This window comes from Etheostoma spectabile, chromosome 14 (genome assembly GCF_008692095.1).
Source record: "Etheostoma spectabile isolate EspeVRDwgs_2016 chromosome 14, UIUC_Espe_1.0, whole genome shotgun sequence".
In the NCBI taxonomy this organism is placed as follows: Eukaryota; Metazoa; Chordata; class Actinopteri; order Perciformes; family Percidae; genus Etheostoma; species Etheostoma spectabile.
Window position 1 is genome coordinate 2,808,289 of NC_045746.1, and position 19,334 is coordinate 2,827,622.

The 19,334-nt window shown below is 40.3% G+C and overlaps 1 protein-coding gene across 50 annotated transcripts in view; it reads left to right on the plus strand.

The window, feature by feature from the left end:
• Window positions 1-1,971: 1,971 nt before the first annotated feature.
• The window catches only part of clasp2 (cytoplasmic linker associated protein 2), an 85,765-nt gene continuing 68,402 nt past the window's right edge, over window positions 1,972-19,334 (plus strand). For 40 of the 50 annotated variants that reach the window (XM_032535647.1, XM_032535660.1, XM_032535662.1 and 37 more), the window contains exons 1-6: window positions 1,972-2,947; window positions 9,478-9,556; window positions 13,640-13,743; window positions 14,423-14,514; window positions 16,213-16,288; window positions 17,710-17,807. In XM_032535647.1, coding sequence (XP_032391538.1) covers window positions 2,750-2,947; window positions 9,478-9,556; window positions 13,640-13,743; window positions 14,423-14,514; window positions 16,213-16,288; window positions 17,710-17,807 — 647 coding nt within the window. In that variant the 5' untranslated portion in view covers window positions 1,972-2,749. The remainder of the gene's footprint in view (window positions 2,948-9,477; window positions 9,557-13,639; window positions 13,744-14,422; window positions 14,515-16,212; window positions 16,289-17,709; window positions 17,808-19,334) is intronic. The other 10 variants (XM_032535700.1, XM_032535686.1, XM_032535691.1 and 7 more) reach the window with 1 other exon arrangement.

A 19,334-nucleotide genomic window follows, 5' to 3' on the forward strand; every position in this document is an offset into this window, starting at 1 on the left:
CCCCAAAAAAAAAGATGATATTATCATCTTGGACAACAGTTTGCTCTCTGTGGAGAATCATAACCAATCACACCACACCTCTATGTGACCATCCTGTGATTATTTCTGCTTTGACCAATAAACATGCAGCATGGAGCGAGAGGAGAGCTGGGTTGTAGATAATGCAGATCTTCTGGATATAAACTGTGACGCTTTGGCACGGCCAGCTCAACTCTCTGGTGTGGAAAAGCTGAGAAGAAACAGGAAGTACAGAATGGGAAATGTGACACATTTGTGCATCTGATAAACTTTTGTTGAGATTTAGATTCTGTATGTACAGAGAATGTTTTGCAATGGAAAAAAAGAAATCACACTTATGGCAACTCACTCAAAATTGGGGTAGGCCAACAAAAAAAAGGGGTTAGGGGTGCTTCAGTGCTTATTGTAATTGTCCATGCCTGTCTATGCAGAGAGGGATATGTGTTTGCCATTCTTTTTTAAATAGAAAAGAAGCAACTGTTGCTGTTTAACAAAAAAGGACCTATGATTCATACCCTCAGCGTCTAAAAGCGTAATGTTGACTGTATGTTGCTCTGATGAGTGGCCTCTCCTGTGAGCTGCGTGGTTATGTTGGCTTGTAGGCCCTGATCCAATCCTGTCAATAGCCCTGTCAGTAGTCCTTAAGCATTTGTTTACATCCTGGATTAGGTCAGCACCACAGACACACTTGTTTACATCAGTAGGTTTCCATTCTCCCTACTATTCAGAGTGAGTTTAGAAACACTGATATAACTGTGGTATACCCACTGTTTTTAACTGGACTGTGAAGGCCATTGTTCAGATGTAGGGCTAACGTTGGTGCAACTTTGCTTCAAAATTATTTTGAAAATTGCTTAAAGCTGAGACAATAGTTATTACAATGTCAGCAACAACACCTCAACTTTTTGACAATCACATGAGTTATGTATTTGAAAGTTAACTTATTTTAGTTTTGTCTAGTTGGCAATATACTGATGATGTAGGATATCATTAAATGTCTGTATTCAATATACATATGTACTCACCTAATGCCCCAAGCATCACATTAGAGAGGATTAAGAAATAGCGTTTGACACACGTCTTGTGGGATTTACCAATCTAACGTATTAAATTGATCAGCACCAAATTTCCACTCATCCAGTTCTACAAAACCTGTGACAACAGGGATGTGATATGCAGTGACTGGAAAGCCCCAGAACCAAACGTTTTTTTCACTTCATACAGACACACCTTCCAATCAACAGGCTCTCAACATGATCTGCCTTGCCATGCAGAGTAACCCCTGTATGGGGCATGAAATACCACTTCTTAAAGCAATGAAAATACAACAAAACAGAAGCAGCTCGCAGTGTTGCGCTAAAGAAGAGGCTGGCAAGTGCAGTATAGTGCTTAGTGCTCAAAGACTGGGGAGATTGACAGGACAGTGGATAGGCCTGAAACAGGGAGAGCAGACAGAAAGACGAAGAAAGATTCCGATGGATACATAGCTGACTTGACTGGCTGTAATACTAATGCCCTATCTTCGACAGCTGTTTTAACCGTTTTAAGTTTAAGAAAATAGATAAATAACTAAATGAACAAAAGAATAAATAAAAGTGACTAATAGTAAATGTGCTTTGTTTCTCTAGAGTGAGATTTTGTCTTCCATTCTCCAACTAAACCGTCTCTGTTTATAATAAAATGCGGCAAACTGCATACCGGCTACACCACAGCTCAACCGCTAGATGTCACACAAGAGTAGTGTAGACGGCAGACACACCCACAAATACAGTGCTGTATCAACAGAAATTATCTATCCATTAGTAATTGCAGAACATAATTTTACCTAGTTAGTGTATCTACCGCTCTATTTAAACACAAGTGCGGTCCAGTGTAACGTTACACTTAATAATTCGTCATTTACATCAGGCATTATGCTGGCTAGCTGTGCGGTTCTCGAAGACCCTGATCGTTCATCGGTTGTTTTGTGAATTGCAGTCACCGGCAGCGCGCAAGCTTATTGAGCCAGCGCCTTTTAACCAACGGGTTTAGCGTGAACGGCAATTATTCCTGGATAAAGAGAAACCAGTTAACGTGGGACTGGATCTGAGCCCATATTGTTGAAGTTTGGTGCAACTTTACCTCTAAAGGAATCGACAGCTGAACGCTCGGCAGACTTACCAGCCCGTGGGCATGGAATAGAAAAGCGGAGTGGAGCCAGGCGTTAGGCCTGCGGATAACTAACGTTAGCTAGCTGAGCTAGCTAGCTGATGGGAAGCAGTCTATCCTTGTTTGGGTCGCTGTGCTAACTAGCTTGGTGCTATTTTTGCTAGCATAACAATTAGCCAACCAGGGTTGCTGGCTTGTTTTGATTTTGATATATTGAAGGAACCTGCTGGGGTCCACTACAATTGTTTCCTGAACTTTCTGGAAGTTTTAAGTTAACCTTCTGAGCATACATTGTATAATAAGGAAGCTAACGGTTAGCGAGCTTCTTCTTTGTCGTTGCTTTGGCCAATAGGATGAATTGTATGTTAAATTAGCTCATCTGTAACGTAATATTTATTTTGTAAAAAAAGGAATTGCATGTTGACGCTCAAACATCAGTTCGACGCAGTCCAGACCGCAAAGTCTATCTGCCCCTTCACGTTACAATTAAAATAGTTGTCGGTCCTTTAGTCCCAGTCCCACCGACCGCTGTCTCCTGTCTTTGGCCGACTTAAGTGGCTGGCCACACGGCACTGAGTGCCCAATGGAGGAACATGACAACATGGACTATTTTTACCAGCAGGTAGTGCAGAAAGATGTTACCCGTAGGTTGCAGGTCGGTCAGGACCTCATTGACTACCTGAATGATCCGCACCGATCCCCGGACGTGGAGCAGGACAAACCCCGACTGGATAAGACCATAGACGAGCTAACGGGATGGGTGAACTCAAGCAATTTCAAGGTGAGACATCTTGGCCAGTCATTGTACGAGGTTATCGCAGTATAACTGCAGCAGTCACCTTCTTGGCCTGTTTATGAATTATTATTAAGTTTACCTAGTGAGCTGGAAGAGAGAGTGGGGTAACGTAAATAGGAATTTTATGTAATTTGCCAAGAGGTTGATTTCAATGCGACGAACCTTAGCAGAGATTAAGCATTTTAAACGTGCTTTCATTTGAGTGTTATGTAGAGAGAAATCGTATCTTATTTAGAACAGATCTAGTCAAACTGGTAGCCCATTTTCATGTTTGACCTCAGCCAAGTAAGAGATTACAAATTTTCCAAATAGCGCTCTATCTCCATCTACTTACGAAAGATAGAAAAGCTAAGGGACATTTTTGTTTTTGACAAGCAAGTAGTCTTTTTCTAGATCACAAGAGGCAGACATATTTAAATGTCATGGCAATGGCAGTGACAGAGACGGACATTTCCAGGGCAGAGTTTATACTGTAGTATTGGCTGAGACTGTCAATGTTGAGGGGGGACCCATTGTGAGGACTGTAGACTACTGTAGCACTAGATGGGATGGGGGAGGGGTTAGCAGACTCATTGTGTACCCTATGCTTTCTCTCCAAGTCATGGCGTTTATTGCCATATGCACAGTTAAAAACAGATTTTCCTGTACAATTTAATTCTTAATTTGCCTTCCTCTATAAATGTCATTTACAAGACAACATGAGGTATAAAGAAACACATACAATAAAATTAATTAAGAACAGTATGTACAATATACTAAATAATATCTCTCGCTCATATATCATCCCCCCCCCTCTTGTCTGCAATCTTTGCCATATCTGAGAAACGCTGGAATGTGACATTTTTGCCAAGTTATCACACCGATCCAGACAGCAAGTCAAAACAGTCTGAACTTTCTTTCCAAGGCGTGCTAAAATTTGACTCCCAAATCTCTTTTTGAACTGATTAAAACTGTCTACACTGATATGCAGGACTCAGTTAGTGGTCGAAAATGTTCATATTGCATTGTCCCATTATCTGATTTTCCATCTAACTACCTCAAAACGCATGTGAGAGAACTGTAGACATTCATAGAAATTGTAAAAAAAAAAAAAAATACCGTTTAGACTCAAAGATCAATTGAAAACAAATGTGGTTACATGATGCATCCTCTCAAATTGGTGACCAGACCCAACTTGTTTGATGTTAATATGTGAACTATTGCCACCTCTTAAATCAACCCCATAAGAATTTTGTGTCCCTTTTTGTTCAGATTTATTCTTTTATGTTTATGACACATACTGTAACTTGAGCTCAGTATCTGGCAGTGATGATCGAGTTGTGGCCCCCAGAGGCCTTGACACAGCAGGCTTTTAGTGATGCTGATTGGCTCTCTGTCTGCAAAAGGACAGAGGGGTTAGTTGTAAGCAAGATGCTGAGTCAGCACAGGGAGAAGGATGAATGGAGAGATGATGCAAAGTTGAAAAGCAGTGGATAATGAAGGAGTTAGAGGGGGAATCCAGAACTGGAGTGATATATGGGGTAAGCATAGATTAGAGCTGGGCGATATCAAAGATATATATATATATATATATATATATATATATATATATATATTAATGTTGTCACACAACAATATGACAATGTGTGTATGTATATATATATATATATATATATATATATATGTGTATGTGTGTGTGTGTGTGTGTGTATGTATGTATGTGAATTATCCAGCAGCCGAACTGCGTTACGGGAATCGCCCAGCCCTAGGGTAGGTGAGTGAAAAACACAAGTTAGGACTTATATATACATTACATGTTCGGAAAAGACAACTGTTACACCAAAGTTCCTCTTTAGAAATGGATAAATATTGCATTTTGCCTGTCCCTATGGCCCTCTTCATCACTCTATTTCACTTGTGTGTCCTTGTCTGGATATTTTTTTCTTTCAATGAGTCAATTTTACGTTCTGGTTTCATTCCTTTCTTTCCTTGTTCCCTCATATACTTTGCTCTTACAACATTATAGAAGCTGTGCTTATGTGAGAGATGTACACACAGAGTATTAATATTGTATACTGCATTTATAGACAGCCGAGCCAGACACTGACATGTACTGATCGAGGGTTGATACTGCTAACAGGCTGCCCTGACCAGACACTCTGATCTTTGGGATTTTGTTTGAATTAAGATTAAGTATAAAAAATGCTTAATTATTTTTACGCTCAAACCTTGATCAAATATGTATCACAATGCAGGCATTAGGATACAATACGCACACTCAGGACAGTCAGCATTTACCGGTTAAATGTATACTGCTGCGTTAATATGTTATATATGTTATGTTACACACAAAAAACCCAAGGTACCTTTTTGCCACTGCTTTGTAACACAAAGTTCTGTTTAACCGCAATTTGCCTCATGACTACTAATTCCACAGTGACCAAACAGATGAAAGTGAGTGTATATTTAGTAGCACAGCTTTAGCAGGGATTTGAACTTACATAGGCCTCCATTCACTCTCAGTAAGCCATGGCAACAAATCCACACATTTGAAAAGCTGGAACTATCAAATGTTTGGCGTTTGTGCTTGATAAATTACTCAAATTGGTGTCAACTAATTTCTTGATTATTAATGAATTAATGGTCTAATTGTTTCAGCAACTTTGCACATTTTGTCCATTCCTAAATGTTGCTGTGTGAGCTTTGGACCTTTAAATCACTTCAAGCCTCTCTAGAATCCAGAGTAAACCCTCTACATGGTATGCGAATAAGCAGGCTAGACCAACTGAGCTTCACAAAGAACCATTCATACGTGGCTACATATTTACAGTTTGCTTCTCGAGCATACCTCAGTTGCACTGATGTTTTGAAACTTGCAGTTTTAAGATTCAGGGGTGTCGTTTTAAGCTGCATTCACACTACTACATTTTCATTCAAAAACACATATCTTTGTCATATCAGTGTAATAATAAAGACGGAGAACATTTATGATATGGAGCCTAAATGCTTGTGTGGATGGACGGAGATCATTTTGTTTCAAAAAGCTGTCTAAAATGCTAAAGTAGTAGTGTGGATGCAGCCTTGGACACCGCTTTGTCCACATGCCCAATTTCTTTTAGAGTTCTGGGGTTGATACCTGAGAGCCAATTAGGGCTTTCTTTTCTCCCTCATTCCGTCCTCCCCCTTAGTCAGTTACTTCACTGCAGGAGAACATTTTCCCCTCCTGCTTCATTTTTCTCCTGTCCAAGGTAGATAAGAAGCCCAGCCTTTTCCGTCTCTCAGCCTCTATCTCTTCCACGCTGTCTCTCTTTAAGTGAAGATGCTATATGGTTGTGGGTGCTGAGCTTGTTTGGGGTGCTGGGTAGAGGAGGAGTGGAGGTTCCTTCCTGTACTGTTTCTTCTTTCTCCTGCTGTTTTTCCTCCCTCCATCCGTCTCTCCTAAATTAGGCCAGTATGAGGGAGTAATCATAGTGACCTTGAGCTCATATTTCCTCTCCAGGTGATTTGTTTTCTTGTTCTGTGGTATAGCTTGGCCATCGTCCCTGTATTTTTCCTCATTGCCCCTATCCTCCCCTTTTTTGTTTGTGTTGTTACCTGGCTCTGCTCTTTCTTTGACTAAAATAGGGAAAAAACTGCAGGCTGACTCCTTACTTAAGGCAGAGGAGTCCGGAGAAGAATGTTTTAATGGATTTTCTTTTTGGACTGCTCAGTTTTACCGCAGCACTGCCAAAACAAGCATTCCAGGAGCACAGCGCAGTGTGGGATGTGATCCTAATCAGAAACACAGTGGAAAACTCAACTTTACCACTCACCAAAAATCCAGTCTATCTTCCCCCTACGAGTCATATAACACGCCAGTTTTTCTTTTATGACTGAGCCCATTCACAGTGGTGATCGACAAGAGAGATGAGTAAGGGGACTGTTAAGGGTCACCTAGTACCAGTGTTTCGCCTTTCTGAGACTAGAGTTCCCAGTTAGTATACGGTTAGAATATGGCTGTGTCTTATGTGACCTTGTTATTTGTACACCCTGTGACTATACAAAACATGTAAATGGGTACATCTTGGTGTTATTTTGTCAATTATTGGGAGCAGTAGCTAGTTGGAATCAGATACCTGCAGGATCTTTGCTAGGCTAAGCTAATACTGGGGGCATCAGACAGAGTGACAGCACGCACGGAGATGAGAAGGGTATATATCGACTTATCTAATTTTGGGGGATACGGTGAATAAGCTAAGGTCCCAATAAGTCGGTATGTTCCTTTAAACAAACATCAATGACATTGTGAATACATTATGTACATCTTAACATGTTGTCCCCTCAACAGTTTATTCCACAGTTGACTTAAACTTAAAATATGTAATTGTCTCTTTTGCTAAAGCATTAGCAAGAGAGGCCGTTTGTGACGTTGCGAAGTAGCGTGGGATCAGGAGAGTGTTCATCGTTCAGGAGGTTTTTACCAGAATTATCCGCAGAGGTATCCTCCTCTCCAAAACAAATGGGCCAGTTGATTAAAATTGGTAAAAAAAATAAAAATAAAGTAGTCTCATCTTTAAAATCTGTGTTTTTCCGATGCTGTTCAGCTCGTTGGCAGAGGGGCTGTGAGCTGAGCTGCTGCTTACATTTGCTCAGTTTGTCTCTTTGATAACTTAAGATCAAGACGTCTTATGATTAAAATCCTTTAACCGGTTAAAATAAATAGAAGAAATGTCATATTACGATATCCAAAATCTAAGACGATATCTAGTCTCATATCACGATATCGACATAAGATTGATATATTGCACAGTTTTACCCTCAGTACAGGATGATATTACCTATTAAATGTGGCATGTGTTTGTTTCATCTTGTTATCCATACGAATTTTCGACCACAGCCAGGCGCCATACTTCACAACGTTTGTATGACCAAATAATCTCAATTGAAAAGTCCACCTACTAGGTTTTCTGGAGCTTTCCACTGCATTTCAGGGTCCTCACCAGTGAACGGAGCTGGTTTAGTTATCCTCACTTATTGATGACGTGATAACAAGTGGTTGGGGCGTAGTGGGGGTTCAAGGATGGTCCTACAATGTGTGATTGAATTTCTGGCATTCTTTATTACTATTTATTACACTGCACTGTAACTTTCAGTCTTGCATTTGTATATTATTCTATTTTAGCCTGTTTTATTTTCATGGCTGTTTTTGGATTGCCCTATAATGTTTATGTAAACCACTTCAAATTGCCTTGTTGCTGAAATGTGCTATAAAATATCAAGTTGCCTTGCCCTTCAGCCTCAGCCTGTCAGTCAGTCAGGCACCACGTCATGGTGAACATTTTTGTGCCTGCCTGTCTCCGAAGTGTAAAGTAAACTGCGATCTCACCATTATATTAATTTGCAAAAAATGTCTGTGTGAAGTTTTTAAAATTGTTGCTACTGCTTTACTTACATTGCTGTGACTCATTGTGACTTAAACAAGCTGCCGAGGCGACGTAGCCTTGCTCCGTCTGCACCTCACCTCTGCGTGTGTGTCGGACCAAAGCCCACTCACCGTGAAACATGCAGAGAGGACAGAGATGCTCGTGCTTGATTTAAAGGTCCCATGGCATGATAATTTTACTTTTTAGTTTTTTTTAACATTTAATATGCGTTCCCCCAGCCTGCCTGTGGTCCCTCAGTGGCTAGAAATGGCAATAGGTGTAAACCCCCCAATGGCAGAAAGGGCACGTCCCAAGAAAAGCCAAGGACCCGCTCTGTTGGCTGTAATTCTGCACCAAGGCTGATTTGGGGAAAGAGACTTTAGATATGGTATTAGGGGACCACTAAGGTGTATATAAAAGCATCTAAAGAACACCATGTCATGGGACTTTTAACCTGAATCGGTCGTACTGATATCACAACTTTTTACCTCTCTGAGAAATATCGTCACGTTTTAATATTGCAAGATCACACCTCTACACACACTACCAGGCTCACCCAGATCTCTGACATTTGGGGACTTAAACCGGTTTAAAAACTGTTGGCAGACTGACTGATTCCGTGAACATAAATAAATTACCCTTCACAGTTTCATCTGTTTGCTGAGTCAGCAAACCACAGAAGAAGTTTGATTCAGCACTTTTTTAATCCTTTTAGGATGCCACTGTGTTTGATGTTTGAAACACAGTGGTCGAAATTTACTCAATTTGTGACATGAAAAGTACAGGAAAGATTCAAGATTCTAAATACTTTATAAATCCCATAATGGGAAAATTCACTCTGTTGCAGTGAGGGATAAGAGGAAAAGTAAAAGACACATGTTAACACGTAATAATAAATATAATTAAAGAGAGTTAATATTTAATAGTAAAATGTATTTACAGTAATTGCAGAGTCACATGTTTTATTGCACGTTTCATCAGCCCTGGTGTGTTTTGTCCATGTGGTCTACTGGGAGCAGTGGTGATTGTAGAGTCTCACTGAAATTGCTGTGGAATATCATACACCTGAAGCCAGGTATATTATGTGTATAGCCCACTATAACCTTTGCCTCTGTCTTGCTCTGTGTTTTGTAGGTGGCATTGTTGGGGATAGACATTTGTGGTGCGTTTGTGGACCGCCTGGGAGAGCGGTTCAAAACATACCTGGCCACAGGTGAGATATCTAACCTATACCCATCCTAAATTTCCTTTAGGTTATGCTCTCTTCACAGTTGAACTTGTTCATGAAAAGTTTGTATGTGTTGTTAAACCAAGCATTCAATTTTTTTCTTGCTTCTGAAATGCTGAAGTGAAAACAACTTTTGATGTTTTGTGGAAAATTCCTTGTCCATGAAAAGGATAACAAACCTGTGCCTGTATAAACTTGTTATCAGACATTACATAGCCAACACACGCTTACTGTTATAATTTAGTTTGTCATTCCTTACAAAAGAAATTATAAGAATGTCTTTCTTTGTTCAGTTCATCAGGCTCAAAGGTAAATGCTGCAAAGTTCATCCTTCCATTGTCTTAAGCAACAAGTGCTAATAAATGGCTGTCATCGCTATTATTTCCCAAATTGTACTCAACGACACTGTGAATGAAGTGTACTGGTTTCTGTATTGTTGTATAGACTCTACAGTACTTTGACCTTCCATTTAGTCACTAACTTCCACTTTGTGGTTATTCAGAGACAGACTGGGACCACTCTTCTAAAGCATGTCACCACCCTCTTTCTACTATATATAATTTAGACCCTCATTTGTCTGCCATGCCATGCCAGCTCGGCCTATTACACCCCAAAACCACACCTCACATTCATATGACCTCATGCACTGAATCTTGTATCAGATGTCATGATCTGTGAGTGTGTATATGTGTGTGTGATGTAAGCACCAGCCCGTGTGTGTGCCCGCTGAAGGTGTCACCAGCTGTCTTTGTTAACCAGACTGGCTCTTGTCACCAACAAACACCCTAAGTCCTGTAGTGCAGATCTGGGACGACTGGACCTGTCACAAACTGCAAAGTGTTCCATAACATACACAGAAAAATCTTGCTCACTGTCTAGGACGATGCCTTAGTCTGGCTCTGTATACGTGTGTGTAATGGAAGTGTGTTGTGAATTGATGGTAAAAACCTTTCTCTGAGACACTGTTGGCTCTGGAATCTCCCCTTTCTCCATCTGACTTTCATCTCTCCTTCCCCCTGCACCCAGCCACCCTCCTCTCTCTCTCTCTCCCTCTCCCTCTCTCTCCCACACACTCAAACTCAGAGGGGAGGAAGATGAGATCATTGAGACTGGGTAATAGTATTGATCTACAGGACTGACTCAGGGCTTCTGCCATTACACTGTATGTATGTTTGTGTGTGCGCTGTGACACTGCACTTTTGGCCATCTTGCCAAGTAACTCCCAGATGTGAAGTGAGAATGGAAGTGAAACTTACAGGTCACAAAAGGCTGTGCTTGGGCTTTCTTGTTGCAGTGGGACAGATAAAATAAAGTGACATGATTGGCCCAGCAGCTGTGTGCCAGTTTGTTCGTACTGTTGAAAACAATATGAGTCAATTTGCCACACACAAGTGTTTGTGTTTGTGTGTGTGTGTGTGTGTCTGTGTCTGTCTGTGTGTGTGTCTGTGTGTCTGTGTGTCTGTGTGTGCTTACTACAGCAGATGACGTTGTGTGCAACAATGTCCCCCTGTCATTTCTTCTGTTTGAGAGTATTGTCCTTGTTGCCAAAGCAACCAGCTGTTTTGGTAACATAATGCACCCTCACACACACACACCATGCACACAACCCACACCCCCAGCACGGGAAATGAACAGATGACATCACTCCCCATGCTGAAGTTTCAGACTAGGAATGTGGGTAGGAGTGTGTGTGTGGCTCATGTCATCCTGTTGGTATTTGTTTTCTTTTTTATCTCATTGAGTGAATGTTAACGGGAGATTGTGAGTTTTTTGTAACTCAGAAAGTTTAAAGTTTTCCATTTGATGGTCAGACAGAGAAAGATTCACCCGATTTGGCATTTTGTCTGTTTGAATAGGATTGTCAGCTGCAAAGTGGTGGCACAGTAGTGAGCATTTATGAAAGCAGGACTGTGTATATGGAATCGACTCAAAAATCATAATAAAGAATAAATTCATTGATACGTTTCCGAGCTTTCGGACAACAATGGAAGTCTGTCTCACAGAGGAATAAGATATGCGGCTTTGCATATTCAGAAAAATCTTTTATAGGAACAAATCAGTTGTTTTTGGGTCATTTCATGTGTTGATGACAAGAACAATATTTAACATCCCCAGAATCTCCTTTAAATGAATATAAATATAAATGAAATACTAGGAATAATATACATACATACAATATACATGAAATAATATGAATAAAATAAAAGAACAAATATTTGAATATGTACAGGATGGGAAAACAAAAATGTGCAACTGCTTAAAAAATATGCTAAGATGTATGCTAAATGTAAATAAACCAATTGTGCAGGTTGCACTTAGTGCAGTAGGGTGGTGTCCAAAAGTCTTATCTAGCACCCAGTGATGAAATGTTAAAAATGATCTCTTCGCTGAAGATTATTTATACAAATTGTCAACCACATATGCTCTAAAGATAAAAATCTCTCAAGTAGCTGTTCATCTGATATTTAAGCTGAAATACACCACAAGCTGAGGGCCCTCCCGTTCACACTGTTCCACATTTCATAGAGGATTAGAGTAACCATCTGAAACATTTGTGCAGTTGAGTGAATGCCAGCATTTAAAGGCTCTTACTCCTAATTCTGTACAGTGTGGGTCACTGTATTACATAGGCCGTACCACTGGAGCAGTTGTGTTCGATAAAGAGGAACTGACATGAGACCATTTGACAATCTCGACATTATTTTAGTCACGGTCCATTTCTCATTTCTTGTCGTTTCTTCCCCTTGTCTTATCGGAGCCTTGGTGTCAATGGTGGTATTGCTTAAGCTTTAACTTTACAGTGTCTTTCTCTTTCACCCACAGACAAGGGGTGGAACGGTTCACAAAATTCTCAATTTATGTCACGGTTTTGGGGCCACGGTATTTATTTTTATAAACACGTGCATTACCAATTTCAACATGCCTTCATTTATTTATTTGGCAAAAAATGTTTGCCTTTACATCATTCTCTAAACACTTCTTCATTTTTAAATCTCATTAACAGAATAGAAACTATTTTTTTTAAATAAAAATGGCCACATCATACACTAAGGCCATCAGCAAAGGGAAGCATAAGCTCAGCCGGCACTAGACTTTTTAGTAACCTAAAACATTCTTAACAAAATAGGTTTTCCACTTGAAATTAAAGTATTTTAAATACAATGAAAGGAGAATGGCTGGATTCTTATCAAAAGGTGAAGTGCCACTGTGTTATCAAAAAAAAATAAAACACATCAAGTGCAACATAACCCAAACATACAATGTAAACTGTTTTCAAAACAGCACTGCTCTGTTCATTCTATTTTTATGGTCCTCTGCAAGACCAACATAGTTCAGGATTTACTGTGCTAGTGAAATGTCGGTGGATATTATAACCGCTCTAGTAAAGTTACTTTAATCATATGGCAAAAATCCTGCATCCTCCACAACTGCATATCTTACGCTATAAACCCGCCCCAGTGCTTTAGTTACAGATTGGACTGTCCTAATCTGCATGGAGAGGATGTTTAAATGCTGCAGGGAGAAGGAGTTGCTTCTTCCTACCCAACTCTCATCCGTGGGCTGTCAACGGTATGTCTCCGTAAATGTGCCCTCGTAGTGGAATTATTGCTGCTAGCATAAGCAGCACACGTTGCACAGTCCTTGCACACAGTTGCTGCTATATCCACCACTTTCCCCCATCATTTTCAGGTAACATTAAAACCATAATGCTCTCATACAGCACACAGAGACTAACTGACAGCCCCCCCACCCCAAATAACTTTAATGAAAGCTTTTTTTCTGCACCAGCCTTTTTGACTGAAATCTCTGAGGCTAAAATGAACTGAACAATACACACGTGCCCTGATCTGTGACTACATGACCTAATGGTGATAACTAATGATACATCTTTGTATATTTGTGTGTTTTTAAAAGCATACCACTTGGGGGCAGTCTTCATTGTCCTGGTTTTCTAATCCAGTAGAGTCTCTGTCATGTGTGGCCTCAACTGCATTTTTCTACATTCTCATCATTCTCCAACCATCTCTGTCTCTCTCTCCCTTTGTCCATCTCTTTTTCTGTCTGTAGTTTTGCCAGCTTTGGTGGACAGGCTGGGTGATGGGAAGGACCAGGTCAGGGAGAACAGCCAAACTGTCATCCTTCGCTGTATGGAGCAGACTGCCTCGCCCATGGTGAGGAAAAAAAACAAAACACAAAATTGTCAGCCTCAGGACTAGACAATGCCTCTAGTTATATACGTCATATAAATAGTGATGATGGAAACCAGGATATAAGACGAATACATTTTTTGAGTGATTGATTTCTAGCACCACATGTAATATGACAGATATCAGAATAATACGTTTTTGTCACACAAAGATCTTAATCCCTAAAATGGTTCCAGGACTGATGTTTCAAGTTCAGGCACTGACTGTAGATGATATGAAAGGTTGCAATGTGAAGAACGGTGTTGTATTGTGTGTCTGGTATTATGTTAAAAGAGTCAGAAGGCAGAAACCTTTAGATCAGTTGTAGTTATTCTAGTTATTCGAAAGAATGCACTATCAAGACGGAGGCAGTAGTCCAGTTACTGCCACTTCCACATTAATAGAGATTCACCACAGCTGAGAGGCACACTTTGCCATTTGGGCTCCCTCAACTGGGAATTAAAGGAATTACAAAGGCTACATCTCCACTCTGCTTTGTGTTATCTACTCACAGCACACATGCGCATCCCCACAGATTGTAACCTCCTCTGCACTCTGTAATCTGCTCAAACCCCTGATGAGCTGTTTGGCAGAACCTTCTTTTTCTCATTCCTACTGACAATCCTTCTCCCACACTCCCATTTTCTATCTCTCTTTCGACCAGTATGTTTGGGAAAAGCTACTTCCTGGTTTTAAACACAAGAACTTCCGCAGTCGAGAAGGAATTTGCCTCTGTCTCAGTGCCACGCTCAGCACGTAAGTAGCTTCCCCCTCTTCATCTGTATCACTTTCAGGGTGAAATGCGAACAGATTACATTGTAAATTGTAAAGCTATTAAATGTATGCATATTTTATCTCATCTTGTGGGCAGCAGCTCATATGTTAGTCCTTACATAAAACATAAACATACAGTATATCTAATTGTACTTACTCTAAACCAACTAATTGATTTCCTATCTATCTATATATATCTATATATATATCTATATATATAGATATATATATATAATTTTTTTTTCTTCAGTCATTGATGTTTACACACAGAGGGGTCAATTTATTCCTATGTGTTTTTATTACTATCTGCATTAACACACACCATTTTGTTTGTTCAAGAAACACACAGTCTCTGTGTCCAGGGTTAATCTTCTTAACAGTTTGTGTGACTCTGTGGAGCCGGCACACGAATGGCACCACCCCTTTTGTCATGTGGAGTTAACAACCTTAAAGGAAACATGTCGGCTAATTGTTGCTTTTAAAAAGATTTCAAAATCTGTTCTCTAATCACACCGGCCTCAACTCTTGAATGGTCTCATTTTCAGCCTTCAGGCCTGATGCAGCACTTGTTTTTTACTATTTAATTAGAATGGGACTGACTGTATCTTACTATGTTCTGAGGAAAATTTGCTGGCCCATTTAAATGAAAATAGACCAATGGAAATTGTCTCACAACTTATTATTTTCTTTCAATACAGCATGACTTGCAAATGGTCAATATTAATGTCACATAAATAGCTGCTTTTTTTCTCATGTGTATGGCGTTTTGACTTAATTTACATTGTATTTTATACACATTTGTATGTAGTCTGCTTGTTCCTAAATTAATTGTGTTGTTCTTATCTTCATTAATTAGTTATTAGAGCATTTTTTGCTCTTGTTGAATACCACACAGTCAGGGATTGTAGCGACACAGCTGTCATAGTTACTCTGCGTTTTGCAAGATCATTAAACAAATACACCTATTGACATAAGACTAAACAGATGCTTTCTGGTCTCACCTTCTTTGAGAGCAGCTTGAAGGCAGTTGAGATCTGTGCAGGTTGTAAATTACTGTAGTTGTCCTTCAGGTTACCACACAGCTAATCTGGGCTGTTAGAATGGCAATGCTAGTCTTAGCATCTTTTTGCTAATGGGTTTTGACACTGTTGTGCTTAATGCTGAGCTGCTACTGATAGTTAAGATAAAGTATTTGGCCTACACAACTAAGGTATCCATTAAGCCTGAGTAGACTGAGTATAACATGGCACAACAATGGTCTTTCTGGTTTTTCCATGTTTTATATGGTTATTGTTGTGTGTAGGTCATGGTTCCAGATATTATAGTAACTGACAAAGCTCAATGCAGTGCATTGTAAGATACACACTTAAATGGTTAAACACAAGGAAATGAAGAAGCCATCTACATGTTTGGTCTTATTATGTAGTGTAGCAATGCTGTACGTCGTTACACAACTCAACCGAAGTTTCCATGTGGCGGTTAAATCAGATTAACACCTTGACCACTTTTCTACGAAAATGATGTAACCATGTTTATCTTAGTTTTAAAATTCTTATTGTGTTACTCTATTATTGGAGATATTCTCCATACACCTAATGCCAGACATTTACTAATCACTAGCAACTTAATTAGTTTTGGTAACCCCTTTTCCTTTTCTTTTCATGGCTTTCTCTTTCTCAGGTATGGAGCCCAGCCATTGAGCCTCAGTAAACTAGTTCCTCATCTCTGCTCTCTGACTGGAGACCAGAACCCACAGGTAAGAGACATTGCACTGTAGCGATATGATACATCATCAATATTCCTATGTGTCTGTTTATACTGTAATTTCTGTGTGTTTGAGTGAGTAGGTAGAGGTACTATGTTTTTTCCCTGTATCAGTCTGTAGCTATTCTAAGGTTTGAGGTTTAGCCCTCAGCATCCAGAGTGTGTTGGCAGGCATCGTAAGGCATCTCTGTGATTATTACTGTTATTATCCCCCCACCCAGCTTCACTGCTGAATCATAAGCAACCATGAACCCACACAACAACACTAGGTGTGTGTGTGTGTGTGTGTGTGTGTGTGTGTGTGTGTGTGTGTGGTGTGGGTTGGGTGTGTGGGGTTGTGTGGTGTGTGTGTGTGTGTGTGTGGTGTGTGTGTGTTGGTGTGTGTGTGTGTGTGTGTGTGTGTGTGTGTGTGTGTGTGTGTGTGTGTGTGTGTGTGTGTGTGTGTGTGTGTGTGTGTGTGTGTGTGTGTGTGTGTGTGTGTGTGTGTGTGTGTGTGTGTGTGTGTGTGTGTGGTGTGTGTGTGTGGGTGTGTGTGTGTGTGTGTGTGTGTGTGTGTGTGTGTGTGTGTGTGGTTTTAACCTATTGTGGAGTCGCACCCCAAAGCTGAAATCTGCGCCTATCGTCTACCCAATGATTATCTACCCACATACTGTCATGACCAATCACAATCCTCAACAGGCCTGCCCACCCCTCAGTTGCAGAAAATCCCTTTAACAGCACCCCACTGACAAATCAGATACAGCCCATTAGGGGGATAAGTACTTTGTTTGTCAAATTTGTTCAAATTTTCCATCCTTAGTGTGTGTAACAGTGGGCTGCAATCTCTGGAATTATTAAGAAAGTTGACCATAATTGTAAAAACACACCAATTTACATTGCATCATCACATCACAACTTTGCGTAAACACACTTGTTATCTGTATGCATTATTTAGCAATCTGCGTGTATACGAGCGGACAAAAATGTACACGCCACTTGGCCGTGTTATGGCAGCTTGGCGTGTTATCACAGGAAGAAAGCAATGGATAAGTTTAGGAAACGTGACACATGGTTGGGTTTATGAAAATAATTACCGGGTGGGTTTAGGAAAAGAAGAACGGGGTTGGCTTTAGTAAAAATCAAAGTTGACAGTTGAATTTAGAAAATGTGACACACAGGACCCGATCCCCAGTCTCCTGGGTGAAAGTCCTGTGTTTTACCCTTCCACCATCCCAACCATTCCTTTAATACTACTCGCGACGGCATAAATTCACACGCGTTGAGAAACACGCTAAAAAGCGAATATGCGTCTTGATAACACACCAATAATGGCATATGAATTGGCGTGTCATAATACGCCATTTCATGAGATCAGTCTGTGTTTTTTGTATGTATGTTGTGTGTGTTAATTTGGTTAATGTCTGCTGTCTGTAGGTACGTGAGTCCTCCATAGCAGCATTGGTGGATGTTTATCGTCACGTTGGAGAGAGGGTCCGAGCAGACCTGGCAAAGAGAGGACTGCCTGCTGCACGGTGAGTTATTTTCTGTGTGTCAGTTATTGATAAGCTCTGTAAGCACTGGTTATATCTTTATTTATACGTTGGGGTGGGTGCCTGTTCTGCACAGTAGGAGATGAGTTTGTGTGGAGGGCTTGTGGGTCCCGTGGCCTTGGCACTCAGTCTGTCCCAGGCCACGCCATGCACCACTCTGCCCTTCACACATAGAGAGGCACTTTCATCTAGAGCACAATGCTGACTGACTGGTGGAGGAGGCAGATGGGGTACAAAGGAATTGGGCGGAGTAACAGAGTTGAGGAAAAATTGGAGAAAGTGTGTGCTCATGTCATCTGTAGAGATCCATTTCGTCCTTTGGTCGTCCTGGTTACATATATTGGGTTGAGGTTTATTCTAAGCACACAGTGACCCCCTCTCCCTCTTTCTACCTTGTGTGAGATCTGAGCAGTAGCCAGTGTTGTGTGCTGACTGCTCAGTATGAGTCTTGCGTCTGTGAATGCTGGCCGTGGCTACGTGTCATGTGTTGCGCATATTAAGCCTGTTTCCAGTGTAAACACGCTGTCTTTCTGTTACATGTGGAGGTTGGACAGATGCATAGATTTAAGTCTGAAATCATTGCTTGTTCTTCTGTAGATGTTTTTGTTACAGTATTATTACATTATAAATATTGGAGCACTGATATGATGTAAGGTGGAGTTTCTGTGTGCCTGAGTGTGTTTGTGTTAGTATATAGTTGCACGGTGGAATGCAGGGCTGTGGCCAGGGTCTTACTGACCAGATCACATATCAACTCTGTAGAACTTGCATCAGATAATGGAGAAAAGAGGAGTGTTGAAGGCCAAGAATAAGAAGACCATTAATGAAATCAGAAAGGCTACTTCGGTTTTATGAAATATCACAATCCACACAGAGATGCACATCTCACCCCGGCATCCTCTTTTACCCTCCGAGTTTGAGTTAGCCACTTTCACTATTTGGCATATTCTGGCATAGCCCACAGTAGCCAGGCAAAATAAAATTAATCCATCAATAAGTAAAAACTATGCCAATTTCTTCATGTGGAGCCTATATCAAACTATCATTGTTATAGTAAATTTCTACTGTCATTCAGTCTGGTGAAGACCCAGGCTGTTTGTAACGGTTGATGAATATTATGTTTACTATATTATATTTTCTGAAAATAAAAAATTGAATCACAAAAAAATTAATCACAGGTTACACATAAGTGTGCATATGTGAATCAGCCTCTTATCCTGCCCTGTACACAACCATTTTTAAATGTAAATATTCAATGCAAAGCACCTCATGAATGCTGGTCAGTATGTTAATAGTTGTATTTCTTCATGCAGGTTTTGTCACTAGCAGTATTAAAGTTTGGACCAATAACATTAAATGTAATGATTGTGCGAGAGCTTAACGGCTGTATTTCCAGACTTTGACATTTGATGAAGCCAAGAAAAGATGGAAAAATTTGTCAAAAGGCATCAAGTGACAGATTAGACATTTGTATATGTCACAAAAAGTTAGATTTTATTTCCATCATTT